Consider the following 25,568-nt stretch of genomic DNA (forward strand, 5'->3'; position numbering starts at 1 on the left):
GCCACGGCATTGTTAATGAAAGAAAGAGCAGCTGGCGTAGGGAGATCTGGAAAACTCAAGTTTTATCTTTAGCTCCTTCCTCTTGATCAAAAGGGAAAAATGTCAGAATTCCTTGTTACAAAGTATGTAGTTCGACAGGCATGGAAACTGAAAACAGAATAGGTATTTTACCAATTCCTTAGCCAAAAAGCGGTAAAATGATCACTGATGAAGTTGCAAAATTTGTCACTGATTTTTAGCAAAATGGTTAATGTACTCAAACATAACCAGGAGCAAAAAACAAAGTTAGCATTCAGAAGAATGTCTATATATAACAAAGATTTATCCACTGCAGCCGAAAGGAGTTATATTATTGTTTTAAATGCGAGAACCCAAACATTAACATTGTTTTTTTCTAAATTTTGTTCACTAAGACCAGAGTAGTGTATTTGAGCTGGTACAGCAGGCACTCATTCAGTGTGTGTCTGTGGTGTCCACCAAAATGTAAAACTTCTTTTTCGAAGAAGAACACATTCAAGAAACTACAGGGCAACAAGTGTTGAATTACATGGGGGGGGGGGGGAAAAAAAAAGAAAAACATAAATTAGTTACAGACTCAAGCATGGACACACTTTGTTCAATATGTAAACGTCACTACAGATATTCAGATTTAGGTTATGAGATGTTCAATACTCCTGCCATCATTGGCGATGATGTGGTGCAGATGAATAGCGAAATTCTGCATGATCTGCTGAAGTGTCATAACCTCAATGCTGTCGATGACCTCCTGAATGGCTGTTTTCAGCTCAACAATGATTTTGGGATCATTGCTGTACACCTTGTCTTTAATACAGCCCCACAAAAGGGAGTCACATGTGTTCAAATCCGGAGAATAAGACGACCAATCAAGGCCCATGCCAGTGGCCTCTCTAACCTATAGCCAGAATGTACTTCCCTAAGTGCTCCTCAAGGGCATTAAACAGAATCGAGCTCCATCTTGCATGGACCAAATCTTGCTGAAATCAGGCACTTTGGATAATGAGGATGAAATCATCTTCAAAAATGTTCATGTACCATTCAGTAGTCACCATGCCATCAAGGAATATCACACCAATTATTCTGTGATTGGACACTGCACACCACATAGTCATACTGAGTGTGAAGTGACTTCTCGGTTGTGAAACATGGACTCTCAGTCCCCCAAATGCGCGAATTTTGCTTATTGTCGAAACCATCCAAATGAAAGTGGGCTTCGTTGCTAATCCAACCCATACCCACATCAAAGTCCTGTCAATTCTGTGAACAATAGTGTTGGTGAAACACAACAACTGTTCTATGGCTCTGCAACTTAATAGATGACAGGTTTGAATTTTGTATGGGAAGAGATGCAGGACTTCAACGACAATTTGTCGCAGTGTCTCCCAACTGATTCCCACCAGCTGTGCAGCTTGTCTGATCAATTTCCTGGGGCTGGTTTGAAACACGGTGCATGTCCTCTCAATGTTTTCAGACTTTTCACCCTTTTAGATGAAAGACATGGCCAACACTATCATGGTGAACACTACCTGTTCTCTCAAACTTGTGGATCAAATTCTTGATTGTTAGCACACTTGGACCAGTCGCCTTCAGCTTGAACTTGGTCGCAAACTTCCTTTGAGCCACAGTTGGGCTGTTGGTGCTCGCAAAGAGGCCTTCACAAGCACTATACACTCAGGCCCATGACATCTGTACCATGACATTTTCATGTGTAAATGGCCAACAAAAACAAAGTGTGTGTGCATGCCAATTCCCATCATGCTCTGCGACCAATAGCGCAGTTTGAACGTCCTGACGCTAACTGTTCAGAAGTTACGGTGATTTTATTTCATATAGTTCAATAATTGTTATTTGGACTGTCAGTGTCATTCTTTTTGGTCTGAGAAGAAAAATTCTTGTTTTGTGCCTTTGGAAACACTGTATGTACTGTTGGTGCACCTGAATTAAGCACATTAGTAAGAGTGTATTATTTTAATGAAAATGATATTAAGTCAACAGAATCTAATTTCTCACAGTGTATTCAAAACAGACACGTTATTACAACTTTCACCTGAGAACTCCAAGGATCTTCACTGAACATGTAAGTTTTAAATTTAAACATTTGTCTGCATAGAATAATTGTGATTTAAACATGCTCATTTGCTACCCTTAATAATGTTAATATCAGCAACGAAAATATTAGATCTACAACTTTGCTTCTGCCGTTTTACAATAGACGGTAGTAGCGGCAAGTGGGGTTCGGGTGGTTGGTCATAGGTGTAATACAATAAGCTTAGGCATCTGCCAACATAAGGCCATAAAAATATTAGTCGATTTGTGATTGCATGATAAGGTTATTCTCGGTTAAGTACGTCAACTTACGTACCCATTTTTCGCAGTTTGTGGGAAGTTTAATTTTCTGCTTTAATATGAAGAAATCTGTGGCTGCGGCTGTGGCTCTTAAAATGCTGGGTAAGAACAATGGTGAGGGAACTATCAGTGGAAACCGTGCAGAGAATGTTTTCAATGCCTTAAGAACGCTGATTTTGATGTCAAAGACTGGCATGGACGTGGAAGACAGAACACTTTCGTAGCTACTGAAACAGACGAAAACAGTCACAGGACATCATTATCGAAAGCAACTGATGCGTTCGAGCCCAGCACTGATACATAAACGGCCACAATACAGTGATACCTTTTTCGATGAGTGGCATACAGTCCGTCTGACCAGTACTTCCGATCATACGAACAAGTGCAAAATTGACCATATTTACTCGAATGTAAGCCGCACTTTTTTTTCTGGTTTTTGTAATCCAAAAATTTGCCTGCGGCTTAGAATTGAGTGCAAAGTAAGCGGAAGTTCTGAAAAATGTTGGTAGGTGCCGGCACAACTAACTTCTGCCGTCGAATATATGTGACGCTACAAAGGCATGCTTTGGAGGCACAAAGATAAATACTGGTGCCAAAACCTCTGTGTCAGTAAGTAAATTAATAGACAAGGTAGAGGAATGTAAACATTATGCCATCTATTCTTTCGTGTTTGCTGCTACCTCATTTAAATCCTGTCTGCCTAATAAACTACGAAACTAGAGTGAGACAACAGCAAACGCGAAAGAATATATATATCATGTCATGTTTATATTCGTATTAAACTTATGCTGAATAGTGATACAGTCAGAAATGAAGCACAGCAACTGACTAGATTTTTAAATTTAAGATGACTAATTTCTGTGCAGAATGTAATGTACTGAAGAGGTGTCTGCAAAGATTTTCAAACGGAGAAAAATTTTCGGTAAACTCTCATCCAGAACATCTGCTATCATACGCAGTCTATCATTTGGTTCTTGTTGATCATTATCAAAAAAAGCACCAGTGTAAGTAACAACAAATAGCAGTCTCTTGCCATTGTTTTGCTAATGAGACAATTCCTCTCTTTTTTTAATTGCAAGCGGCAGTAGCGCGCACAAAAGCAAGCCATGCCGCGAGCGGCGACAGGACGTAAACACTTATTGTCAGAATGCGACAAACAATGCATGTCACAGTACAATAATGCATTTTCAGCTTAGAGTGACGTAAACACCTATAACAAAGAGAACGGCACTTATCAGATCAAAGCAAAATAAGCAATCAATTCAAACCAGATGAAGCACGTGAAAAATGAAGGGTACCCGTATAAATACGGACGGAGCGCCTGACACATAGAAATGGCTACTTGGTAAAGCTTAACTGTTAAGCTTTCAACTCGAACCAAACTACTGTTGCTGTATCTTCATCCATTCAACCTAAATTGTGTCTCATGTTACAAAGGAACAACTTTGTTTTGATTTGGAGGTGCAGTCTAAAACTTCTCTCCCCCCTTGAATTTCAAGTCTGAAATTTCAGGTGCAGTTTAGATTCGATAAAAAAGTTTTCCTTGATTTCGAGTCTCATTTTTCAGGCGCGGCTTAAGATTCGAGTGCGGCTTAGATTAGAGTACATACGGTGAATTGATTCATGGATCCCCCCAAAAGACGCCCAGTTCTCCCGCCACGGGATTTGTATGCTATCCAATAGATGGGAGAATGTAGTGGCCAGTGATGGGCAATACTATGAATCTTAATTTTTTTATAAGTTTTAAGTTTTTCACAATAAAGCCCCGAACTTCCAGAAAAAAAGGTGGAAGCAAAGTTGTAGACCTAGTATTTCAATTAAAATTATAACTTTTGCCTCTCTACTTTTATTATTTTAACAAAATGTGAGACATGTACTAAAGCTTAGCAGTCTACATAATATGCTTTAAAAGACATTCTGAACAATGTTACAAATATTTTAATATATAAAGGGGCACAGGTACAACATGGCGGCCAACACAAAAGTTCGACACGTTTCTCCGCGGAAAGAGTTAATTTTGCTGTTAAAAAGAAGGTGCATACAAATTGCAAAGACAAAATCACAAAGTTACAGGAACCTGTGTTGAGCTTACATTTTACAATCAGTACTCTGAAAGTGGATATCTTGAATTTTCAGCTTGGAACAAGTGAGCTGAATATCTGACAAGTTCCACAAAGCATCATGCCTGCTAGCAAAAAGTGGACTAAAATCATTTACAAAAATAGTATGCAAGGCCCGCAAAATCGTGTAAACAGCAAACATACCAGTGACACACTCATTGTGCACGAAAACCCATTTGAAGTGCTTTCAAACTGTAAACTGGTATCTCAACGAGCTGTGTCGAACCACGTGGGAAGAAAAAGGACATCAAAAACAAAGAATGACAGAGCTGCTTTCAACCAAAGGAAAAAGAAAAAAATTCAACTGTGAATGTAGTCACTGACAGTGAACCAAAATAAAATGTCCCTCAAGATGGATTATCAGCTACTGTGGACAAAAACTACAAAACAAACAGTGCCACCACACAACACCCAAGTACTGGCAGGCCTAAAAATAGTTATCATCAACCAGCAAAAATGTGTAAAACAAACTTATTTGCGGATAATCATGCATGGAACATAGCAGCCGAATTTCAGTCTAGATGCAATCACAAAATAACTAGCATAGTGAAACCAGGTGCAAAATTTCAAGCAGTGACTTCCATGAACCATGATATGAAAACAGCAACAACAAATAATGACTTTTTCATGTTCTTAGCGGGACCAGATGATGTAGCAAGAAATGAAATGACCTAGTGATCTGTCTCAAAAGAACGCAACATGAGCAGAGAAGCTCAAACATATCATCTTCTCTGTTTTACATCAACACAACTTGCCAATCTGGTTGTGTGTAAATAAAAAAGTGCGAAGTGCAAATAGACAGATCCTAAATATATGCACGAAATTTAAAAATGCTACATTTGTCAACATAAGCTGCACAGGAAGAAGGTTCCACGCATCCCCTGGCTTACATCTCAATAGACTAGGGAAGGACTTAGTTATAACAGGGATCCAAGAAGTAGTAAACGGCAAATTGAATATACCAAGTTGTGCTACAGAGGCCATCCCTCTCAAGGGCAAAAATAACGAATTCTTGGGAGAATAAATGACGATATGCCAGGTCAGTGAAACAATAATTTTGCATTATGTACAGGGTTTAGGAAACAAAATAGATGCTTTTGAATCATTTATCACAAGACTATCTCCACATGGAGTAATAGTTACATAAAATCTGAAAACAGTGAACACGTTCAATGTTGCAAATTAGAAGGCTACAACCTAGGTACGTTCTGCTGTAGAACACACAATAAAGGTGGTGGTGTTGCACTGTACTCAAGAAAATGTAAGTTCATAACCACCACAGAAAAAGTGCTATGGGGGAACAATTTCTGTGTTGACAAAGATTTCAAAACTGCAATTCTTAAACTCACATTTTGCACTGTTCCTTTCTATGTCATAGGTACATATAGAGCCCCCTGTGCAAATTTTGATGCTTTTCTGAAATCACTTGGTGGAGTTTTAAGTAAATTAATGTCAGATTGTAGAAGTGTAAATTTTGTCATACTGGGAGATCTGAATATCAAAACTTTACATGATGGTCAGGAAAGCAAATGGCATAATCCGTATCACTTCAGGCAGGGGGTTACCTTCATGGTCTTGGATGTTATTGGATTTAGTATATGTTAAAATTCAGGAGTAAATAAGAAACACGTATTTTTTGTTTGCTCCAAAAAAATTCCTGCCCCGAGATACAGGCTTCCAAAGATGACACTGAACACCATTTTGAAGATGCAAATTTAAGAAAATTTTTTAAAGTGCTGTATCTCTGTAACAGTTCTAGGTATTTTGTTAGAGGTTTTTTATTTCAAAGATAATTGCTTTATGATTACAATGGTATCCTACGTTTGGACATACCTGTCAAAGTTTACTGTCGCCTTTTGAATTTTTTTATAATTTATGGAATTTTATTTATTTATTTTTTTTTTTTTTTTTCAAATGCCGATCCAGAAAAGTTAGATTTTTTTCTGTTGGTTAGTACCATGTAGTACTATATTCTCTGTAAAGGAGAACTTCCACTTTTAAGTTGGACAAGTTTTATTTTGAAAAATCTTTTTTTTAACATTCAAGGGTAATTTATGTCTTCACTGAAGTTGTTTCTTGGTAATTTCTTTGTTACTTCGATTGTCTTTCTTGCAGTTATTTCTTTTCACTTTCATTGTTGCAGATATTTCTTACAATTTGTTGTAGTTTCTTGTCAGTTTCTTTGTCGTGATTCTTCATTGCAGGTTTCTGTATTGTAGTTGCTCAGTGCTAATTTGTTTACTGAAGAAGTTTTTAAGAAATCTGAGACTATCTAGAGAGTTTTGTGTTTTTGTGAGGAATTTACCAGTTGACAAAGTTGCACTGTGTTTTGCGAAAAGGACTGTCTGAAATGACTTCTGATTGGGGTCATATTTGCATATCCACAAAAAAAACAAACTTTGTTCAGGTTGGGAATAAGAGTTCTCATTTGAAGACTCTGTTTCAAAGTGAAGAAGTTTCCAGTGACGACTTTTTGTGTTCTAAATGTTTTCACAGAATAACAACCATGATAGTATCTGACCAAGGTGAAGCCTCCCATGGTGCAGATGATGCAGACTTCGCATCAATAGAGGAAGAATTAAATACCCTGAATCAGTCAACTACAGAGGTAGGTGCTAGTCCTGTTAAGAAACCGTGGTCAGTGAAGTCAAGTCATACGCTTTATGCATCAAGAAATACACTGCAGCAAAACTCACCACACTTTTCAAAGTACAAATTCCATCTTCAGAGGAAAATGAACCAAAGCACTCTTGCACCTCTTGGCAGGAATTTTTCACAAATATCAATTCAGCTATTGAATATTGTGCATCCTACAGCGAAAAGGTGCAAGTTTTAACTATTTTTCCAGAGAGATTTTCCAAAGAAAACAATTTTCAACCACGTTCCATCAGTACTGAAGAACATGGTAGACAAATCAAGAAATGTGAGGTCTGTAAAAGGAGACTTTGGAAGACCAGATACCTATTATGGTCATCCTGTAGAAGGAGCTCAAGTTTAAATAGTGCAGTCATTGTATCTGGAAGATTAATGGGACTGCTCTCAATAGAGTGCCAACAAAAATGAAAATATAACTGTAACAGTTAAAGGACAAAAAGTTGTGAAAGTGAGGAGGTACATGACTGCCGTATTAAAGAAGCTTTTGCAATTTATAAGAGCAACTATATAACTTCACATATTGGAAGATCAAAATTTTATGCTCTACAACCTAAGTGGGTAGTTCCACACCCACCTAGAGACGTCCGTTAATGTGCGTACTGTGCGAATTTTGAAGTTTGTGCAGCAACTTTGAAGAACTTGCTGGAGCACATAACATGAACCCTCGGTTGGGCGTGTGAAGTCATTAGTAGTCTGTGATGTAAAGCGAGAGACTTGTATGTTTTAAGAATGTGGTGACTGTCCTGGAAAAGGAGGACCATCTTTACAGACACTTCGCCTGGAAGACATAGCAGATAACTCTGCAGAAATTACACATGCAACATGGGAGGAAAATATACTAAGGCCTAATTAAGAAAACTGTTGCATTTGACAGTTTCATTGATGAACTTAGTAAATGGTCAGTGAAAGCAGTGACACACCAGCATCTGAAGAAATTGCAACAACACATTGCAAAAGTGAAATCATGTGTATAGGCTAAATAACTATGTTCAGTGCTTCACTGTGATTTTGCTGAGAACTGGTGTGTAATTCTCCCACAAGAAGTATCATTGGAGTAATGACCAGGTTTCAGTTTTTACAAGAGTGACATTTTCAATACAATACCACAAGTGTTGCAGTTATAAGTGATGACACAGGACATGACTCAACACATGCTTTGCTAGCAATGTGCGAAATTCTTCAACTGCAAACGGGGGTAGAGAAGATCATCATTATTTCTGTTGGTACTCCTAGTCATTTTAAAAATTGTTATCAACTTTTTGAATGGAGTAAGTAACTTGTGCCAAACGACTGGGTATACAGTCCTACTGGTCACAGGAACAGGCCTTGTGATGGTGTGGGTCTGCTAAAGCACCATGCCACAAAGCAATCTTTCCAGACCAAATACAGCTGTGATTCAGAATGCTGAGGATTTTACAAGTTGTGAAATCTTACACATCCACAGCCCTCATTCTTTTGTCCAAAGAGAAAATCGAAGAATTCCGTGAGCAGGAAAAAGAAGAATGGTCCAAACAAACTACTCCTGTGAAAGGAATTCAGAAGACACATTTTTGGACTGAAAGTGATGGATGAACTCATATTTCACGCATTTTAAAAAGCAAGAAAGAAGAAATTTCATTTGTTTGGCCAACTCCTCAGAAACAGCAGGATAATATTCAGATTCACAACCTGAGAAGGGGGATGTTTGTGGCATGTGTGTATGACTGTGTCTGGCGGATTGCAGAGATTATAGACACCAGTTACAAGTTAAACGAAACTGTAGTGAACTTTACGTTACCACATGGACCAGCTGCTAGATATAGGTTTCCAGCTGAAGGACAGCAACAACGCCATCAGTGCTCACTTCCTGTTCACAATGTTTTGAAGATTGTAAGTGCTCCAGTTGCTACTGGTTCAACAGGAAGGAATAACTCTATATTAAAGGAAGATACTGAAGCAGTGAAACACTTAGTTCATTGACTGGTTAATTTCAGTACAAAACAAAATGTGCAGAAGTTGTATAAATTGAAACCTTTAAGTCTTTGGACCTTTCACATACATTTTGGAACCATTTAAAATGCTTGAAAAATGAGTCTCTTATTCATCTTTCAAAACTAAGATTATTCTGAATAAGGCTAGGTTTTGAATATAATAGAGGGAAACATTCCACGTGGGAAAAATATATCTACAAACAAAGATGATGAGACTTACCAAACAAAAGCACTGGCAGGTCGATAGACACACAAACAAACACAAACATACACACAAAATTCTAGCTTTTGCAACCAACGGTTGCTTCGTCAGGAAAGAGGGAAGGAGAGGGAAAGACGAAATGATGTGGGTTTTAAGGGAGAGGGTAAGGAGTCATCCCAATCCCAGGAGCGGAAAGACTTACCTTAGGGGGAAAAAAGGACAGGTATACACTCGCACACACACATATATCCATCCGCACATACACAAGCAGACATTTGTAAAGGCAAAGAGTTTGGGCAGAGATCTCAGTCGAAGTGGAAGTAAAGAGGCAAAGATGTTGTTGAAAGACAGGAGAGGTATGAGCGGCGGCAACTTGAAATTAGCGGAGGTTGAGGCCTGGCGGGTAACGAGAAGAGAGGATATACTGAAGGGCAAGTTCCCATCTCCAGAGTTCTGACAGGTTGGTGTTAGTGGGAAGTATCCAGATAACCCGGACGGTGTAACACTGTGCCAAGATGTGCTGGCCGTGCACCAAGGCATGTTTAGCCACAGGGTGATCCTCATTACCAACAAACACTGTCTGCCTGTGTCCATTCATGCGAATGGACACTTTGTTGCTGGTCATTCCCACATAGAAAGCTTCACAGTGTAGGCAGGTTACCCTTAAAACCCACATCCTTTCGTCTTTCCCTCTCCTTCCCTCTTTCCTGACGAAGCAACCGTTGGTTGCGAAAGCTAGAATTTTGTGTGTATGTTTGTGCGTCTATCGACCTGCCAGTGCTTTTGTTTGGTAAGTTTCATCATCTTTGATTTTAGATATATTTTTCTCACGTGGAATGTTTCCCTCTATTATATTCATATCATTAATTTGAACCCAACAATTACGTTTGTTATTGTCACTGTTGCATTTCGAAATCTTTTCTGTCGTCTTATTTTCTCTTTCTGTTTTTGCCAGTAGTTTCACTTTGTATTCACCTTCTCCTTTTTACCGTAACCTACTATACAATTTTATCCCGCCGATATATACTCAATAATACGTAATAATACGTAACCCACTTCCAAACCATAACGAAAAAAATTTTTTCCACTTTCAACACTACTGCTGCTATAAAATCCACCGTTTGTAGTTCACAAACAGTTCCTTTCACCTATTAAACAACCATTTCGGCTAGTTCTAATAACTTTTGCTTTATTTCTATTTGCGTTTTTCTCACATCACTGATCATTTTTAGCCGCTTCCCACAGAATTTAACATCATTATTTCTTCGTCAGACAATTGTTAACCTCATTTTCATAATCTGCCACCACAAAACCACTCCTTTTAATACATTTACACATAGTTTTTTCGAAATTTTCTCGAATTTCTCCACCCTTTCACGTGTTTTGGAGGCAACACAACCACCTAACCTTTATGCAAGTCGTTGTCTACCAACCCAAGTTCACCACAGGATCAACATAGCCCAGCTTTAACCAACACTTTTTCGCCTTTTTTCACACCAGATCTCCAGTTGCTTTCTAGTTCACCTTTATCTCCCCCATATATTTTTATTTTCATTTTCATTTCAGCCTCGTGTTACACTTTCTACCTTCTAATACCATGTCACCCTCACAACACCCCCAAAACGACCCCATAAGTTTTATTTACATTCCCTCCGCAAACATGCCTTCGCCCTAGCCAGATTACACTCCCATATTTTATTTTCTCAGGCTTGTCTGACATTTGGCATTACCCCCAAAGGCCTCACACTTAAAGTTCCCATCTCTGGCTGCAACCCTTCTTTCCATCAGTACCTATACCAGCTCCTAACTGAACAATCCATTGCCCTCACCCACCTAATCCTTTACCTACACATCAACTCAGCCAATGAACACACCCGTCAACTCCTATCCTTAATAAAAGTCCTCAATCTTTCCTCTCCCACATCCACACCGGCTGTCCAGAGCATCCTCCTACAGGCCAACCGCAAATTAGAACAGCATGCCACCCTCCACCTTAAAAAACTATCCAATCTCCTGGTTTCCCACCTCCGGAAAGGCAACTCACTCACCCTTCACAACCTTTCCAGCAAACCTCAACCTCCGCTCATTGGACACAGACCCAGTCTCTCCCATCTACTCGATCTCCCACTTCCTGCTCCACTCCCTCCAAAACCTCAAAATTCCAATCAACACAATCTGGAACCACAACACTCTAATTCAGTAGTTAACCTTTCCTCCAAACCTCTCTCCGAATCCGAAACCTCTGTCCTATCCAAAGGCCTCACCTTCAGCCCCACTCCCAGATTCAACCAAACAGCCCTCGTCAAAGATTTACTGTCCTACACTCGTACTCTCTGCTGGAAATATCACTTTGCCACGAAGAAAAATGACCCTAACCCTACTCCTAATGATACAATTCCCCAAGACACTATCCAAATTGAACCTTGCCAGGAACAGTTCCGTCCTCCGTCACCGCGGGACCCACCTCCTCTTCCTCAAAATCACCCTCTCCAAACCTTCCAGGAATTTCTCACTTCCAGCCTTGCCTCTCAATCCTTCTTAAAAAACATTAATCCTACTCCCAACATCATCACTGCTGAAGCCCAAGCTATCCGTGATCTGAAGGCTGACCGTTCCATCGTCATTCTTCGGGCGGACAAGGGTTCCACGACCGTGGTACTTGATCGTCGGAAGTATGTGGCTGAGGGACTGCGTCAGCTTTCAGACAACACCAAATACAAAGTTTGCCAAGGTAATCCCATTCCTGATGTCCAGGCGGAGCTTCAAGGAATCCTCAGAACCTTAGGCCCCCTACAAAACCTTTCACCTGACCCCACCGACACCCCGCACCCCTACCTTCTACCTACTTCCTTAAATTCACAAACCCAATCATCCTGGCTGTCCTATTGTAGCTGGTTACCAAGCCCCCACAGAACGTATTTCTGCCTACGTAGATCAACGCCTTCAACCCATTACATGCAGTCTCCCATCCTTCATCAAAGGCACCAACCACTTTCTCGAACGCCTGGAATTCTTACCCAGTCTGTTACCCCCGGAAACCATCCTTGTAACCATTGATGCCACTTCTTTATACACAAATATTCCGCACGTCCAGGGCCTCGCTGCGATGGAGCACTTCCTTTCATGCCGATCACCTGCCACCCTACCTAAAACCCCTTTCCTCATTACCTTAGCCAGCTTCATCCTGACCCACAACTTCTTCACTTTTGAAGGCCAGACATAACAACAATTAAAGGGAACAGCCATGGGTACCAGGATGGCCCCCTCGCACGCCAACCTATTCATGGGTCGCTTAGAGGAAGCCTTCTTGGTTACCCAGGCCTGCCAACCCAAAGTTTGGTACAGATTTATTGATGACATCTTCATGATCTGGACTCACACTGAAGAAGAACTCCAGAATTTCCTCTCCAACCTCAACTCCTTTTGTTCCATCAGATTCACCTGGTCCTACTCCAAATCCCTTGCCACTTTCCTTGACATTGACCTCCATCTGTCCAATGGCCAGCTTCACACGTCCGTCCACATCAAACCCACCAACAAGCAACAGTACCTACATTATGACAGCTGCCACCCATTCCACATCAAACGGTCCCTTCCCTACAGCCTAGGTCTTCGTGGCAAATGAATCTACTCCAGTCCGGAATCCCTGAACCATTACACCAACAACCAGAAAACAGCTTTCGCATCCCGCAACTACCCTCCCGACCTGGTACAGAAGCAAATAACCAGAGCCACTTCCTCATCCCCTCAAACCCAGAACCTCTCACAGAAGAACCACAAAAGTGCCCCACTTGTGACAGGATACTTTCCGTGACTGGATCAGACTCTGAATGTGGCTCTCCAGCAGGGGTACGACTTCCTCAAATCCTGCCCTGAAATGACATCCATCCTTCATGAAATCCTCCCCACTCCACCAAGAGTGTCTTTCCGCCGCCCACCTAACCTTCATAACCTCTTAGTTCATCCCTATGAAATCCCCAAACCACCTTCCCTACCCTCTGGCTCCTACCCTTGTAACTGCCCCCGGTGTAAAACCTGTCCCATGCACCCTCCCACCACCACCTACTCCAGTCCTGTAACCCGGAAGGTGTTCATGATCAAAGGCAGAGCCACGTGTGAAAGCGCCCACTTGATTTACCAACTAACCTGCCTACACTGTGAAGCTTTCTATGTGGGAATGACCACCAACAAACTGTCCATTCGCATGAATGGACATAGGCAGACAGTGTTTGTTGGTAATGAGGATCACCCCGTGGCTAAACATGCCTTGGTGCACGGCCAGCACATCTTGGCACAGTGTTACACCATCCGGGTTATCTGGATACTTCCCACTAACACCAACCTGTCAGAACTCTGGAGATGGGAACTTGCCCTTCAGTATATCCTCTCTTCTCGTTACCCGCCAGGCCTCAACCTCCGCTAATGTTAAGTTTCCGCCGCTCATACCTCACCTGTCTTTCAACAACATCTTTGCCTCTTTACTTCCGCCTCGACTGAGATCTCTGCCCAAACTCTTTGCCTTTACAAATGTCTGCTTGTGTATGTGCAGATGGGTGTGTGTGTGTGTGTGTGTGTGTGTGTGTGTGTGTGTGTGTGTGTGTGGGCGCGCGCGCGCGAGTGTATACCCGTCCTTTTTTCCCCCTAAGGTAAGTCTTTCCGCTCCTGGGATTGGGATGACTCCTTACCCTCTCCCTTAAAACCCACATCATTTCGTCTTTCCCTCTCCTTCCCTCTTTCCTGACGAAGCAACCGTTGGTTGCAAAAGCTAGAATTTTGTGTGTATGTTTGTGTTTGTTTCTGTGTCTATCGACCTGCCAGCGCTTTTGTTTGGTAAGTCTCTTCATCTTTGTTTTTAGATATATAAGGCTAGGTTTTGATTTTTATGAGCCTGTTATGTGATAATGTGGTAATAAAACAGGTTTTATGTATGGCAAAAATTCCAATTGTTTACAGAACCTGTTCAACTTAAAAGTGGAAGCTCTCTTTTTCATGGAATGTAGAACTATATGGTACTAACCAACAGAAAAAAATTTATCAAAATTTATCAATTTTCGTTTCTGAAAAAAACATTTTTCTATGAATTATAAAAAAGTTTCAGAATGCTATAGTACAAGAACTTTGACAGATAAGTCCAAATCATAAAGCAATTATCTTCAAAATAAATAAATAAAAAAAAAAATGTCTAGAACTGTTATAGAGATACAACATTTTACAATTATTTCAAAATTTGCACCTTCAAAATTATATGTGCAGTGTCATCTTTGGAGGGCTGTTAAGCAGAAACTTTTTGGGAGAAAACAAAAAAAAAGTATGTTCCTTACTTAGTCCTTCATTCTAACATATGCTAAATTCAATAAGATCCAAGACTATGAAGGTAAGATTCTCTTCCTAGCCTGCTTGAATTGATATGGGCTATGTATCCTTTCTTATGGGGCTAAAGATCTTCTTGGACTAGTATCGCTAACACACACAGTAGTTCAAATGATCATGCTATCACAAATTATGGCCACATCATCTCAACAGACTTAAATTGTCACCTCTCAAACCGTTTAGGCCAAACACTAGTGCTAAAATGTAATATTAAATTCAAACCAACAAAAATATATGAGCACAGGCAAATACTATTTGCAAACAACACTGCAACACTAAGACATCGTGTGTATTGTGTATGCAAACTGGGGGCCTAGAAACGATGAAGACGCTTCATCCCGCCTTGGCCCTCAGCGGTTCACAACCCCATAACAGGCCACAGCAGTCCACCCACCCTGTCACTGTTGCACACCGAACCCAGGGTTATTGTGTGGTTCAGCCCCCAGCTGACAAACCCCCTCCCCCTCCCCCAGGAACGTCTCATACCAGATGAATGTAACCCCAAATGTTTGCATGGTAGAGTAATTATGGTGTACATGTATGTGGTGACATAGTTTGTGCAGCAGTCACCGACATAGTGTAACTGAGATAGAAGAAGGGGAACCAGCCTGCATTCACCGAGGCAGATTGAAAACTGCCTTAAAAAATCATCCGCGGACTGGCTGGCACCAGATCTCGACATTAATCCACCGGGCGGATTTGAGCTGGGGACCAGCATGCCTTCCCGCTCAGGAAGCAGCGTGTTAGACCATGCAGCTAGCGTGGCGGGCACACTAAGACATACTTTAAGCCAGGAATTATGGGAATCAGTTATTACTACCATTGGGGTCAACAACAAATGGAACATGTTCACAAAAATTTTGACTGAGCACTTAAATAGAGCCATGTCATTTAAAAAAGTGCGTTTCCACAAAAAAATTAACCTTTAAAATCAAAACCTGCGCCATTACATTTTAAACAAAACATCTGAAAGAAAAAATGGAAAACATGTATAGCCTACACAGACTGACTAACTCAGAGTTACATAAAGAACTCTACAAGCAGTACAAATATAAGTAGAACAAAGAAGACAGGAGATTTAAAAGCAGAAAGAATCAGCCAACAGATAGGAGGTTCAGATAATATTTCAAAGCCCTACCGTTCAGTTTAAATAAAATCAGAAACAATGAAACGGAAACTAAAATTGTACATTATTAATTAACTGTGAATAATGATATCTCTGATCCCCTTATAGTTAGGAATATTTTTAATAATTATATCATACATACTGTCGAAAATAATGTATCTATGAAACATGATATACAGCACACAATTGAGTCCAGTAACAAACAGAACTGCAGTAAACTACTCGCAATAAGCACATAGGACATACTGCAGCTTATTGATAGCCGCCAAAATGAAAAATCTGCAGGATTAGATGAAATTTCTCCATATCTATTGAAGTAATGCAAACACGAACTAATGAAACCACTAATTCATCTAATGAAATGTGTTCTCAAGGACACTGATCACCGACAAGTTGAAACTAGGTGTAGTTAAACCAATACACAAAAAGGGTGAAATGAAACACATACAGAACTACAGACCCATTGCCCTAATCTCAACTTTCAACAAACTGATATAGAAAATAATATTTAAAAAATCCTGGAACATTAAGACAATGCTGACATACTAGATGATTTCCAGCATGGTTTCCGAAGAGATCGAAGTACTGCGTCAGCAGCAGTACAATTTGTCCATCAAGTACTTGAAATGATAAATGAAACATCCTAAGCAACAGGAGTATTCCTGGACCTCTCAACGGCTTTCGATGGAGTACATCATGACATGCTCCTATCAAAAATTGAGAAAAGTTGGAAAACTCATGCAATTGCTAAAAACATATTTAAAGGGTAGGCAGCAGTGCACGAAAATTATATCCTCTGATGGAGAAATATTGGCGAGGAGAAGGTCAAGTATAAGAAATATACACTTTGGTGTCCCTCAGGGTTCCATTTATGCCTATTCCTATTCATATGCTATGTAAATGATTCCCCAAGATCTCTTAACAATAAGTAATTGATCACTATGTATGCAGACAATACATCTGGTGTCTGCTGTGCAGACAGTGAGCCGACCCTAGTTGAAGAGGTACGTAACTTTATTGAAAAGGCAAGAGCTCACTTTGAAAGAGAAAACCTAAAAGTAAACATAGAAAAAACTAATATTATCCATTTTAAACCATGTGGTCCAAACAGACAAAATACTGTGATCGGTGAAATTCTACCAAAAATCTGCACAGACTGTAAATTCTTGGGTTTATGCAATAATGATCAACTTTCATGGAAGCAGCAAGATGATTATGTCTGTAAAAAAAATAACACCCGGTCTATATGTTTTAAGAAGATTATCTCCATATCTTAGTTCTGAATCCTTAAGGACTGCATATTATGGATTAGTGTATCATTTCTCATCTAATGGAATAGTACTGTGGGGTAGAACATGCCAAACTAATATGAAAAGAGTTTTCATATTTCAGAAGTGAGGCTTGAGGATCATAGCAAATGGAAAACCAGGAAAGTCTTGCAAAACCCTATTCATTAGACACAATATTCTCACAGTTTATGCCATGTATATACTAGAAACTATAATGCTAGTGAGAGAAGACACTAAGATCACAAAAAGACACATGGATATTCACAACTATGAAACAAGACATAGGAAAGACTTTCATATGGTTAACATGAGAATAACTTCAACAGCGAAAAGCACTTATGTCAAAGAAGCTGTTCTTAATAACTCACCACCAAACAAAGTTAAGATATTGACAGGGGATACTTTTAAAAAGCAATTCAAGTAATGGCTTATCCAAAAATGCTCTTATAACTTGAATTTATCATGAATTATAATGTAATAAGAAAAATGTAAAGTAAAAAATTGTAACTGTAAAAACTTCACACTTAGCTGAAAATGCACATGCATGTAAAATTACACATTATGCGCAATAAATTGAAAGTGAAAAGGAAAATCCTATGTTTGTCAGAATCCATGCTGTTTTTTAGTTTTTTAAACATCATATTTGAATTTCAGTTAAAAGAACTGGTCTATTATTTGAGCCATAAGAATTTAAGTTGATTTTCTTTATTACCAGAAGTCGAGACAGTTAACTATTTTTTCCCATAAAGATAAATTTTTTCTGGTATGTGGAAAAATATTGGTGATTTGTTGAAAATTAGCTAAGCTCTGTTTCTTTTCCAAAGTAAGGCAATCCAAAATGGAAGCTTCTGACACAATGTAAGCTTTTCGAAAACTTTGCCACATCTCCTTCAAAAACTATGTGAAATATACAGAAGAATTTTTTTTTTTGCCATTACAAAAGTAATAAGTAAAAATATTTCATGAAAATTTGAGGCAGTGGGCATCGGACCCACATGCACTCATTAGGAATGACCCATTTTTCATCAAAATAAAGTCTTGATTTATTTGTGTTAATATTTTCATTTTATTAGAAAGCCTACAATCTTGGGAACTATTTAAGACCAAAACTAGATCACCAGCAGCTTGGAGAACCGTGACGTAAATGTTTTTCAACATCCTTGTAATTCTTCTAGAAATTTGAAAGTGACCTATGTTAATATGTTTTTGTAATTTTCTTTGTAACTTTATGGTTTAAATAGGTGTGTTTCTGTTAACAATGTGCCTCTTTTAACTTCTGAAAAAAAATCCAAATCAAAAGCTTAATATGTGCCTGAGTTATGAGAGTTTCTATAAATATGTAAAACTTTGCATGGACATTCTCGCACAGCGAAATTACCGGATCATCACTATACCAAAAAATCAATACTTAAAAAAATAGTTTTAGTCTGAGACCAAAAAGGAAGTTCCAGAAGTTCTTAGGTTAGAAGTGTATGCAAACAAATGAAATTTCATGTAAATCTGAGATGGTGGGTGACATGACCTGGGTGATTTGACATGGAATGATCCAACACTGAAATTTGTAGCTGTGTCTCCAACTTACACGATTACCTAGGTGCAAACTACTGAAAATTTCCACTAATAATTTCACAGGTAATGATAATCAATACAAATACATTTAAATATTAGGCTAGCAATAATCCATAAATATCTATTTGGTATAACTGCAAACATTTAAGTATATGTGAGGTATTAGTGGCAACTTTTCTCCTAAAGTCATAGTCTTTTTGCTAGCTTATGTAAGCACAAATAGTTGACGGGCTTGAGTAGTTTACTGATATGAATCACTGGGAACAGAATTTGTTTCAAACAGCTGTCTTTTTATTAGTATATAGCTTTACTAGTTACACATCTGTGTATGTTCACCTTCGTGTTAGGATCTACATAACACAGAAATTTAATAAAAATGAACAAACAAAATCTGTGCACTCCGAGTTGGTTCCTTCCATTCCGTTTGTTAAATCTCCTCTGACCTTGGCTTCTCGGCAACTTTTCCATGACTGCCCATTCTCTAAACCTCACATCCTTCATCCCTCTTTCTTGCACTGGCTTTGAAACACAGTAGGCCTATATGCACATAACCACGTCAATCACACACTATTGCAGTAAACTAAGAACTGTGATGCATACTGTAAATAATTAAAATGTCAGGGGTAGAAAGAAATATAGAATTTTTTTAAAAATCAGGCTGATGAAGTTACTCTTTTGATTTCTAGCTCTGTGACAGTCACGAAAGCACCCCAACAAAAACAACTAAGCAGAACATAATATGTAATATCTAGTATAGTAATAACATACCAGGGTTTTGAGGTGTCTGTGTTCCATTAGCTGCAAATGGATTACTTGAACTTTGAGGCCGCTGCCCATTCACTGGTGGTCTCTGCTGTTTCGCAGAATACGAAATTGGTGGCTTTGTCCATTGAGGAGGTTGACCATTTGGTATTAGCGTAGGTACTGGTGAAGCACCAAGTCCTGTAATTACTGTTTACATTACTCAAAAATACACGCCCTAAAGTGAATCGACGAGAACATTACGAGACAAACACTGACCTGGAATGACAGGTGTAGTATCCGTATACCCTGTTTGTTGAGACATTGTTATTTTGCTACTTGAACTTGTTCAACTGCAGTACTGAAAAGGGAATTACATAAGCTGATACTACTATAGCTTTAAAGCCAATAATTACACTACTACACAGCGCATGAAACACACTTAGTTCAAAGATTACATAGTGAAAATGTGTTTAACTCTGATAAACAACAATAATCCTCCTGTAAGTAGCAGAAACGCTAAATCACTATATACGAAACACTACATTACCAATGAAAAAAATAACCTTGAATAAGTATGTCATGTCATGAAACTAAATCACAGTATTAGGAACAATAGCAAGCAATCCTACGCAACGAATAATGTGTTATCTTGTGTTTTCTGCTACAGTAATACACAGCAGTAAGATTACAATTCCTACACTGACAGACGAAATGAAAGCTACCACGATCTGCAATCTCATCAAACCGGCCAACTCCTACAACATGCGGATTAAATGTAAGAATAGAACCGACTTCTATCGAAATGGCTACACAACGGGCAGAAAATATACACACCGACCACCTCTGCAATCACAATTTTAATCCTAACGCCAATTTGAAAGTCATGTTTTATCACATAGCTTCACATATGATCTTGACTTGTTATCAACGGAAGTAACTACACGTCACAAATTACGTGGCAGCACTACCAGAATGCATTTCGGCACGATATCTTTGATCGAGGGTAGCATTTGTTTCTGAAAGACGAAGGGGAATGCATGAGTGTGTCCGGAAGTTTGACAGGTGTACAATATTTTTCTTGTCGTGAAGTAGTTCCAGTTCAGTAGCCTATGTAAACGTGGCAGACTAGAAATTTTCAAAGTAGTCTGTAGTAATCTAACTCTGTGTACGAGAAGAAGTAGGCCGTGCACTACTTCTGGTTAACCCATTAAGTACGATTTGATATTACTACCTCATTCTATTTGGTCGGGAGTTCAGTCATAAACTTCCATCAAGGTTTTACGTTGGTTTTTTGATTCTGTCATTTAATTCCACGTTGCGGAAATCATATTCACAATAAACGTTAAGAAGTGAATCGCCTGTTGAATAAAAAGATTGCAGACACAATTATGGTAGCCTATAAACGTATACGTAGGCCTCAATACAAAGCGCTGACAGAGTTAATTGAAACATGAGGTTGTCGGATCAGGGAACAGTAAACATAAAAACAATGCTGAAGGTTAAAGAGTTGTGAGTAGTCGTTCCAACCCTTAGTTATTATGCCTCAGCCCATGTTATGTACAACTCTGATTCGGACGTGCAGGAAGGGTAATAAAGATTCTGTTGTATTTGCTGAATTGGTTGATATGGATGTTCATGTTGAGATAGAACAGCAGTGTTTGAAACCTTTGTCTTGTTGTGCATTGTGAAGCCTTTCAGTGATTTTTGTACCTGAATTTTTATAAATTGAATTTTAAACAAATGTACAGACTTTCAAAATTAGGCCCTCAAGATTTAATTAAGTTCTTTTTGTATTGGAAGGTTAATTGTGCATGTTGTCTGTTGTAATTACCCCAGATCATAAGACTTTTGTGGCTGCTGGAAGATTGCATTTATTTATCATTATTTGTCCCATGGATAAAATCAGACACATAGCTTGTACAATTGATATGGGATAAGTGAAAACAAAAATACATATTACATGGGTTAAGTCAGTACAAAAATACATATTAAACATATATAACACAAATATCAAACAAAAGTTTCACAGAGTTTTGTTAAAGGCCGTTTATGAACAGCAGACAGGAACATCATAATATTGGTATTTTACATATATAGCACACGTTCTAACAGCTACAGCTTCATGTAGTTCATTATCTTGTTTTCCTGTGTGACACACGATTGGGTTACAAGACGTGTATGCTGAAACAGTAACATTTTCATTTCATTTACTTTTATTTCTATAGATAGCATAAGCAGCACATGAAAATGTCTTATATGATGACTGTTTTGGTATACTTTTGTTAGGGCAGGTCAGAGTCAAAAAATTTCCTGGATCATGGAATTACAATATTTTATTTAGAGAGATTTTACATTCATTTAAAATTTATTTGTGCTGTATCAACTACTGTGGAATTCAGTACTGACACAGACAAAGGAGGAGAGCAGGAAACCAAAATGATCTGTACATTAAACTTAAATTATCGCAATACTTCATTTCTGAAAAGGAAATAAATGTAACTTCTCTTTATGAAGTGTCTCCTGTGCCTCCTGCTTGCAAGTACTTTAGCTACTATTACTGCTGACAGACTGCAGACTAAGTATCAGCTTCCTATTACTCCATACGGATGCTCTCAACGGATATGGATCTACCAGCAATGGGTGGCTGGTTAAATCATCATTGATGGGGGCGCTGAACATGGCGCGCGAGTTGGTGCCTGCTTGCTGCTGTTTCACAGCACTGCTTTAGTTGGTGTGCAGTCGATGCTTTAGGATTGCACAATTTATTTCCTGAATTTTGTTTATTGATGCTGGAAGGTGATTGCATAATTTTATTACCATACATTTAACACCATTGCTATACATGTTTGTTGAGTGGGGAATTAGTCATAAATAAGCTTTATGATCTTGTCATGATGGTGACAGTCCATACTTCTGTCAAGTTTGTTAATGCTTGTCCTAGTGGAACGTAATATTGCTAGTATGTATTGGCACGAAAGTTTGAATAAAATTATTCTGGTTATTTTCTTTTGAAGTTAAAATAATTCAACTGACTCAGAACTTTGACCCAAAAAACAATTCCCTTACTAGGGCAGTGTGAGAAAAGAGCATAATACATTATTATCAGTGTACTCGTGTTTGTAACATTCCTAATTGATCTGACCATAATATATACTTTGCTGAATTTTGTGCTAGTTGAATTAAGTTATGGAAAACCCAAGAATTAAGTTCCATTGCCAGATTCAACATTATTGTTGTCCACTGACATTGTTGGTACCAGTTGCACCTCAAGGTTCTGTCTTGGGTCCACTGCTTTTTCTAGTGTACATTAATGACACCTTGTCTATTACATTGCCAGATGCTAATTTTGTTCTGTTCATTCTGTTAGCAGATGAAACAAACATTCCAATAAATAGCAAGTCAAGTACAGATTTAGAAATGGTTGCAAATAAAAGTTTCATTGACATTAGTAAATGGTGTAAAGATGATCACTGTCATTCGACAAGACCCACTATATGCACTTCAGAATCTGTAAGAGATTTCTGTCCATCATGTGTATAACATCTGAAGACATGCAGATAAGATTTTGACAGCGTTAAATTTCTGGGATTACAACTTGATAATAAATTCAGTTGGGAAGGGCAAACCAAAGAATTGCTGAGATGCCTAAACAATTCCGTATTTGCAATGTGAGTGATATCAGATGTAGGAGGGAACACACAACACAACCTTGCGTACTTTGCTTGCTTTCATTCTATTATTTCAAATGGGATCATATTTTGAGATAACCTGTCAAAGTGAGCAAGAGCATGTAACAAGCCTCATTTGGGGTGTAAATTCAAGAACATCACGTGGAAGCTTTTTCAAGAAACTCAGTATTTTAACCATTGCTTCTCAATATTTTATTCCTTAATGAAATTTTTTGCAAATTATATGTCTCTGTTTCCATCCAGAAGCTCATACATAGTATCAATACTAGGAATAAGACAAAGCACTATCCTTGGTCCTAAAAGGGGTCCAATATTCAGGAACTCACATTTTCAATAAATTGCCAGTAACTATTAAAAACTTGTCTATTAAACACTTTGTTTCAGATAAAGCTCAGTTTAAATAGGGCTTAAAAGACTTTTTGGTAACCAACGCCTCGTACTATGTAGACCTACTCTACAGGGAAGTACGATATGCGGCCAATAGTCAGATAGATGAAAAAGCTGGAAACTGAACTCAGTACATGACAATGAACCCAGGGAGCAGAATGTCACTATGAGAATATTAGAAATTGAGTGGATGTCAGCGGGAGGGGGGGGGGGCAGAAAACCCGGAACAGAACAAAAAACTGACTAAACTGAAAATGGACTTGTTCATTCAATGCTTTATCCAGCTCCTTTATTTTGCTCTGAAAAATCTCAAGTTCTTCCAAATTTTCCAACAGACACTATTTGATGTGTGATGCAAAACCTTAAGTATAGTACCAACCCAATGACCCTCATTTTTTAAATGCTGTCCAAATGTAGTCCTATTAGAAAGATCTACATGTTCTTTAAAACAAGCGACAAATTTTCTACCTGTTTGACCAATATAATGGTTACAGGACTGGCATTGCAACTTACATACACTGCATGAATTACATTTGCCACCTCCCTTATTGCCAAGCCTGTGTGTCAACTTATAGCCTTAGTTGGCCACTTGTACGGAATCCTACCCTAAAATCTTTTCGGGAAGGAGCAGGCCAACGTTTTGGAGGTTGGTCCCCTATATTTCAACATTAGGTTCTTTTTTTATAACATCTGTCCTTAGTGGCTTCATCCACTTGTGCTTCCTGTACAAACCAGATACCAGCAATTGGTTATAGCCATTAGCCAGAGCAACCCACTTCAAAATTTTTAACTCTTTATTAATTACATCCTCATTTAGAGGCAAACTCAACAGTCATGCTACCATAGTACAAAATGAGGCTATCTTGTGTCTGATGGGATGATTGGAATCGTTGCATATTATGGCATCAGATTGCGTAGACTTCTGAAAAACTGAGAAGCCAATGCTCTCATCATTTCTTGCAATAATTAAATTCAGGAAACTCAATTTCCAATCCATTTCAACTTCCAACATGTACTTCATCTTCGGATGGTGCTCATTGAATAAATTAAAAATGTATACCACCTTGTCGTAAGTGCCCTTCATAATCACGAAATCATCAACAACATATCTTTTATAAAAAAAAAAAACAATTTCATCACAGAGGTCCTGATTCAGTTAAAAATTCTAGTCTTCAAATTATTAATAAAAATGTCAGCCAATGAGCCTGAGAGGCAGTTGCCCATAGCAAGGCCATCTGGCTGTTGGTAGACCATATTATGAAAACCAAAGTAATTATATGATAGACTGAACCAGAGGAGATGGAGAAACTCAATTAGCTCCTCAACTCATAGTAGCATTATGCAAAATGTTATTCTTTATAAGGGAAAGGGTTTCTTTGATTGGGGTATTGTTGTACAAATTCATAATATCAGAAGAAGCTATTACCATATCATCTGTCATTTTAAATTTCTGGCATTCAGCCGTGAAAACTGCACTATTTAGTACACTATAATTACTGGAGAATTTATACAGGCAAATTTGGATTCATACATATCAGACTCCCATTTTTTCCCTTGCTGTCATCAAGAATTGCAAATCATAAATTTTCTTTTTTAAAGCTACATTCACATTGTTGGATCCTATCAATTGTTGCATACCGTTATTTATCAAAAAATCCAGGACTTTATCCTGTTACATTACCTCTGATAAGATGACTAATGTATTTCCTTTATTGGTTTTTATTGTTAACATCTTCTCTCTATTTAATTTACAATTGATGCCAGCCAAAACCTGTTTCTCACTATCCCTGGCCCTATTGCCCTAAGCAATGAGACACTCCTTAGCTAGCCTGTGTTTGACGGCAACTAACGTCCCCTCAAGGCAATCCAATTTTCCTTATGTGCATGCTGCCTTAACTTCAGAAATCAAATTTGCAACATCGCTCTCAGACATAGGTAGCCGAAGTGAACAACCTGACCCCTTGCTACAAAGTAAGAATTGTAATATCCAATACATGCTACCAATCTCAAATACAAAAGGAAGATCTTTGTTAAGTTTGTCTTTTGAACCATGGGCTATCCTAATCTCACTCCTAACCCACAC

At 38.6% G+C, this 25,568-nt stretch overlaps 1 protein-coding gene across 2 annotated transcripts in view; it reads right to left on the bottom strand.

Annotated features, from left to right (window-relative positions):
• LOC126419119 (protein transport protein Sec24A) overlaps nucleotides 1–20,364 on the bottom strand; it is a 147,758-nt gene extending 127,394 nt beyond the window's left edge. The window contains exons 1-3 of one of the 2 annotated variants that reach the window (XM_050086217.1): nucleotides 20,244–20,364; nucleotides 19,686–19,767; nucleotides 19,434–19,607 (exon numbers count right to left, since the gene is read on the bottom strand). In XM_050086217.1, the coding sequence (XP_049942174.1) occupies nucleotides 19,434–19,607; nucleotides 19,686–19,731 (220 nt within the window). In that variant the 5' untranslated portion in view covers nucleotides 19,732–19,767; nucleotides 20,244–20,364. Of the gene's footprint in view, nucleotides 1–19,433; nucleotides 19,608–19,685; nucleotides 19,768–19,972; nucleotides 20,101–20,243 lie in introns of those variants that run through there. The other variant, XM_050086218.1, reaches the window with a different exon arrangement.
• Between the last annotated feature and the right edge of the window lie 5,204 nt (nucleotides 20,365–25,568).

The sequence above is a fragment of the Schistocerca serialis genome, chromosome 9, assembly GCF_023864345.2.
Source record: "Schistocerca serialis cubense isolate TAMUIC-IGC-003099 chromosome 9, iqSchSeri2.2, whole genome shotgun sequence".
NCBI classification, from domain to species: Eukaryota; Metazoa; Arthropoda; class Insecta; order Orthoptera; family Acrididae; genus Schistocerca; species Schistocerca serialis.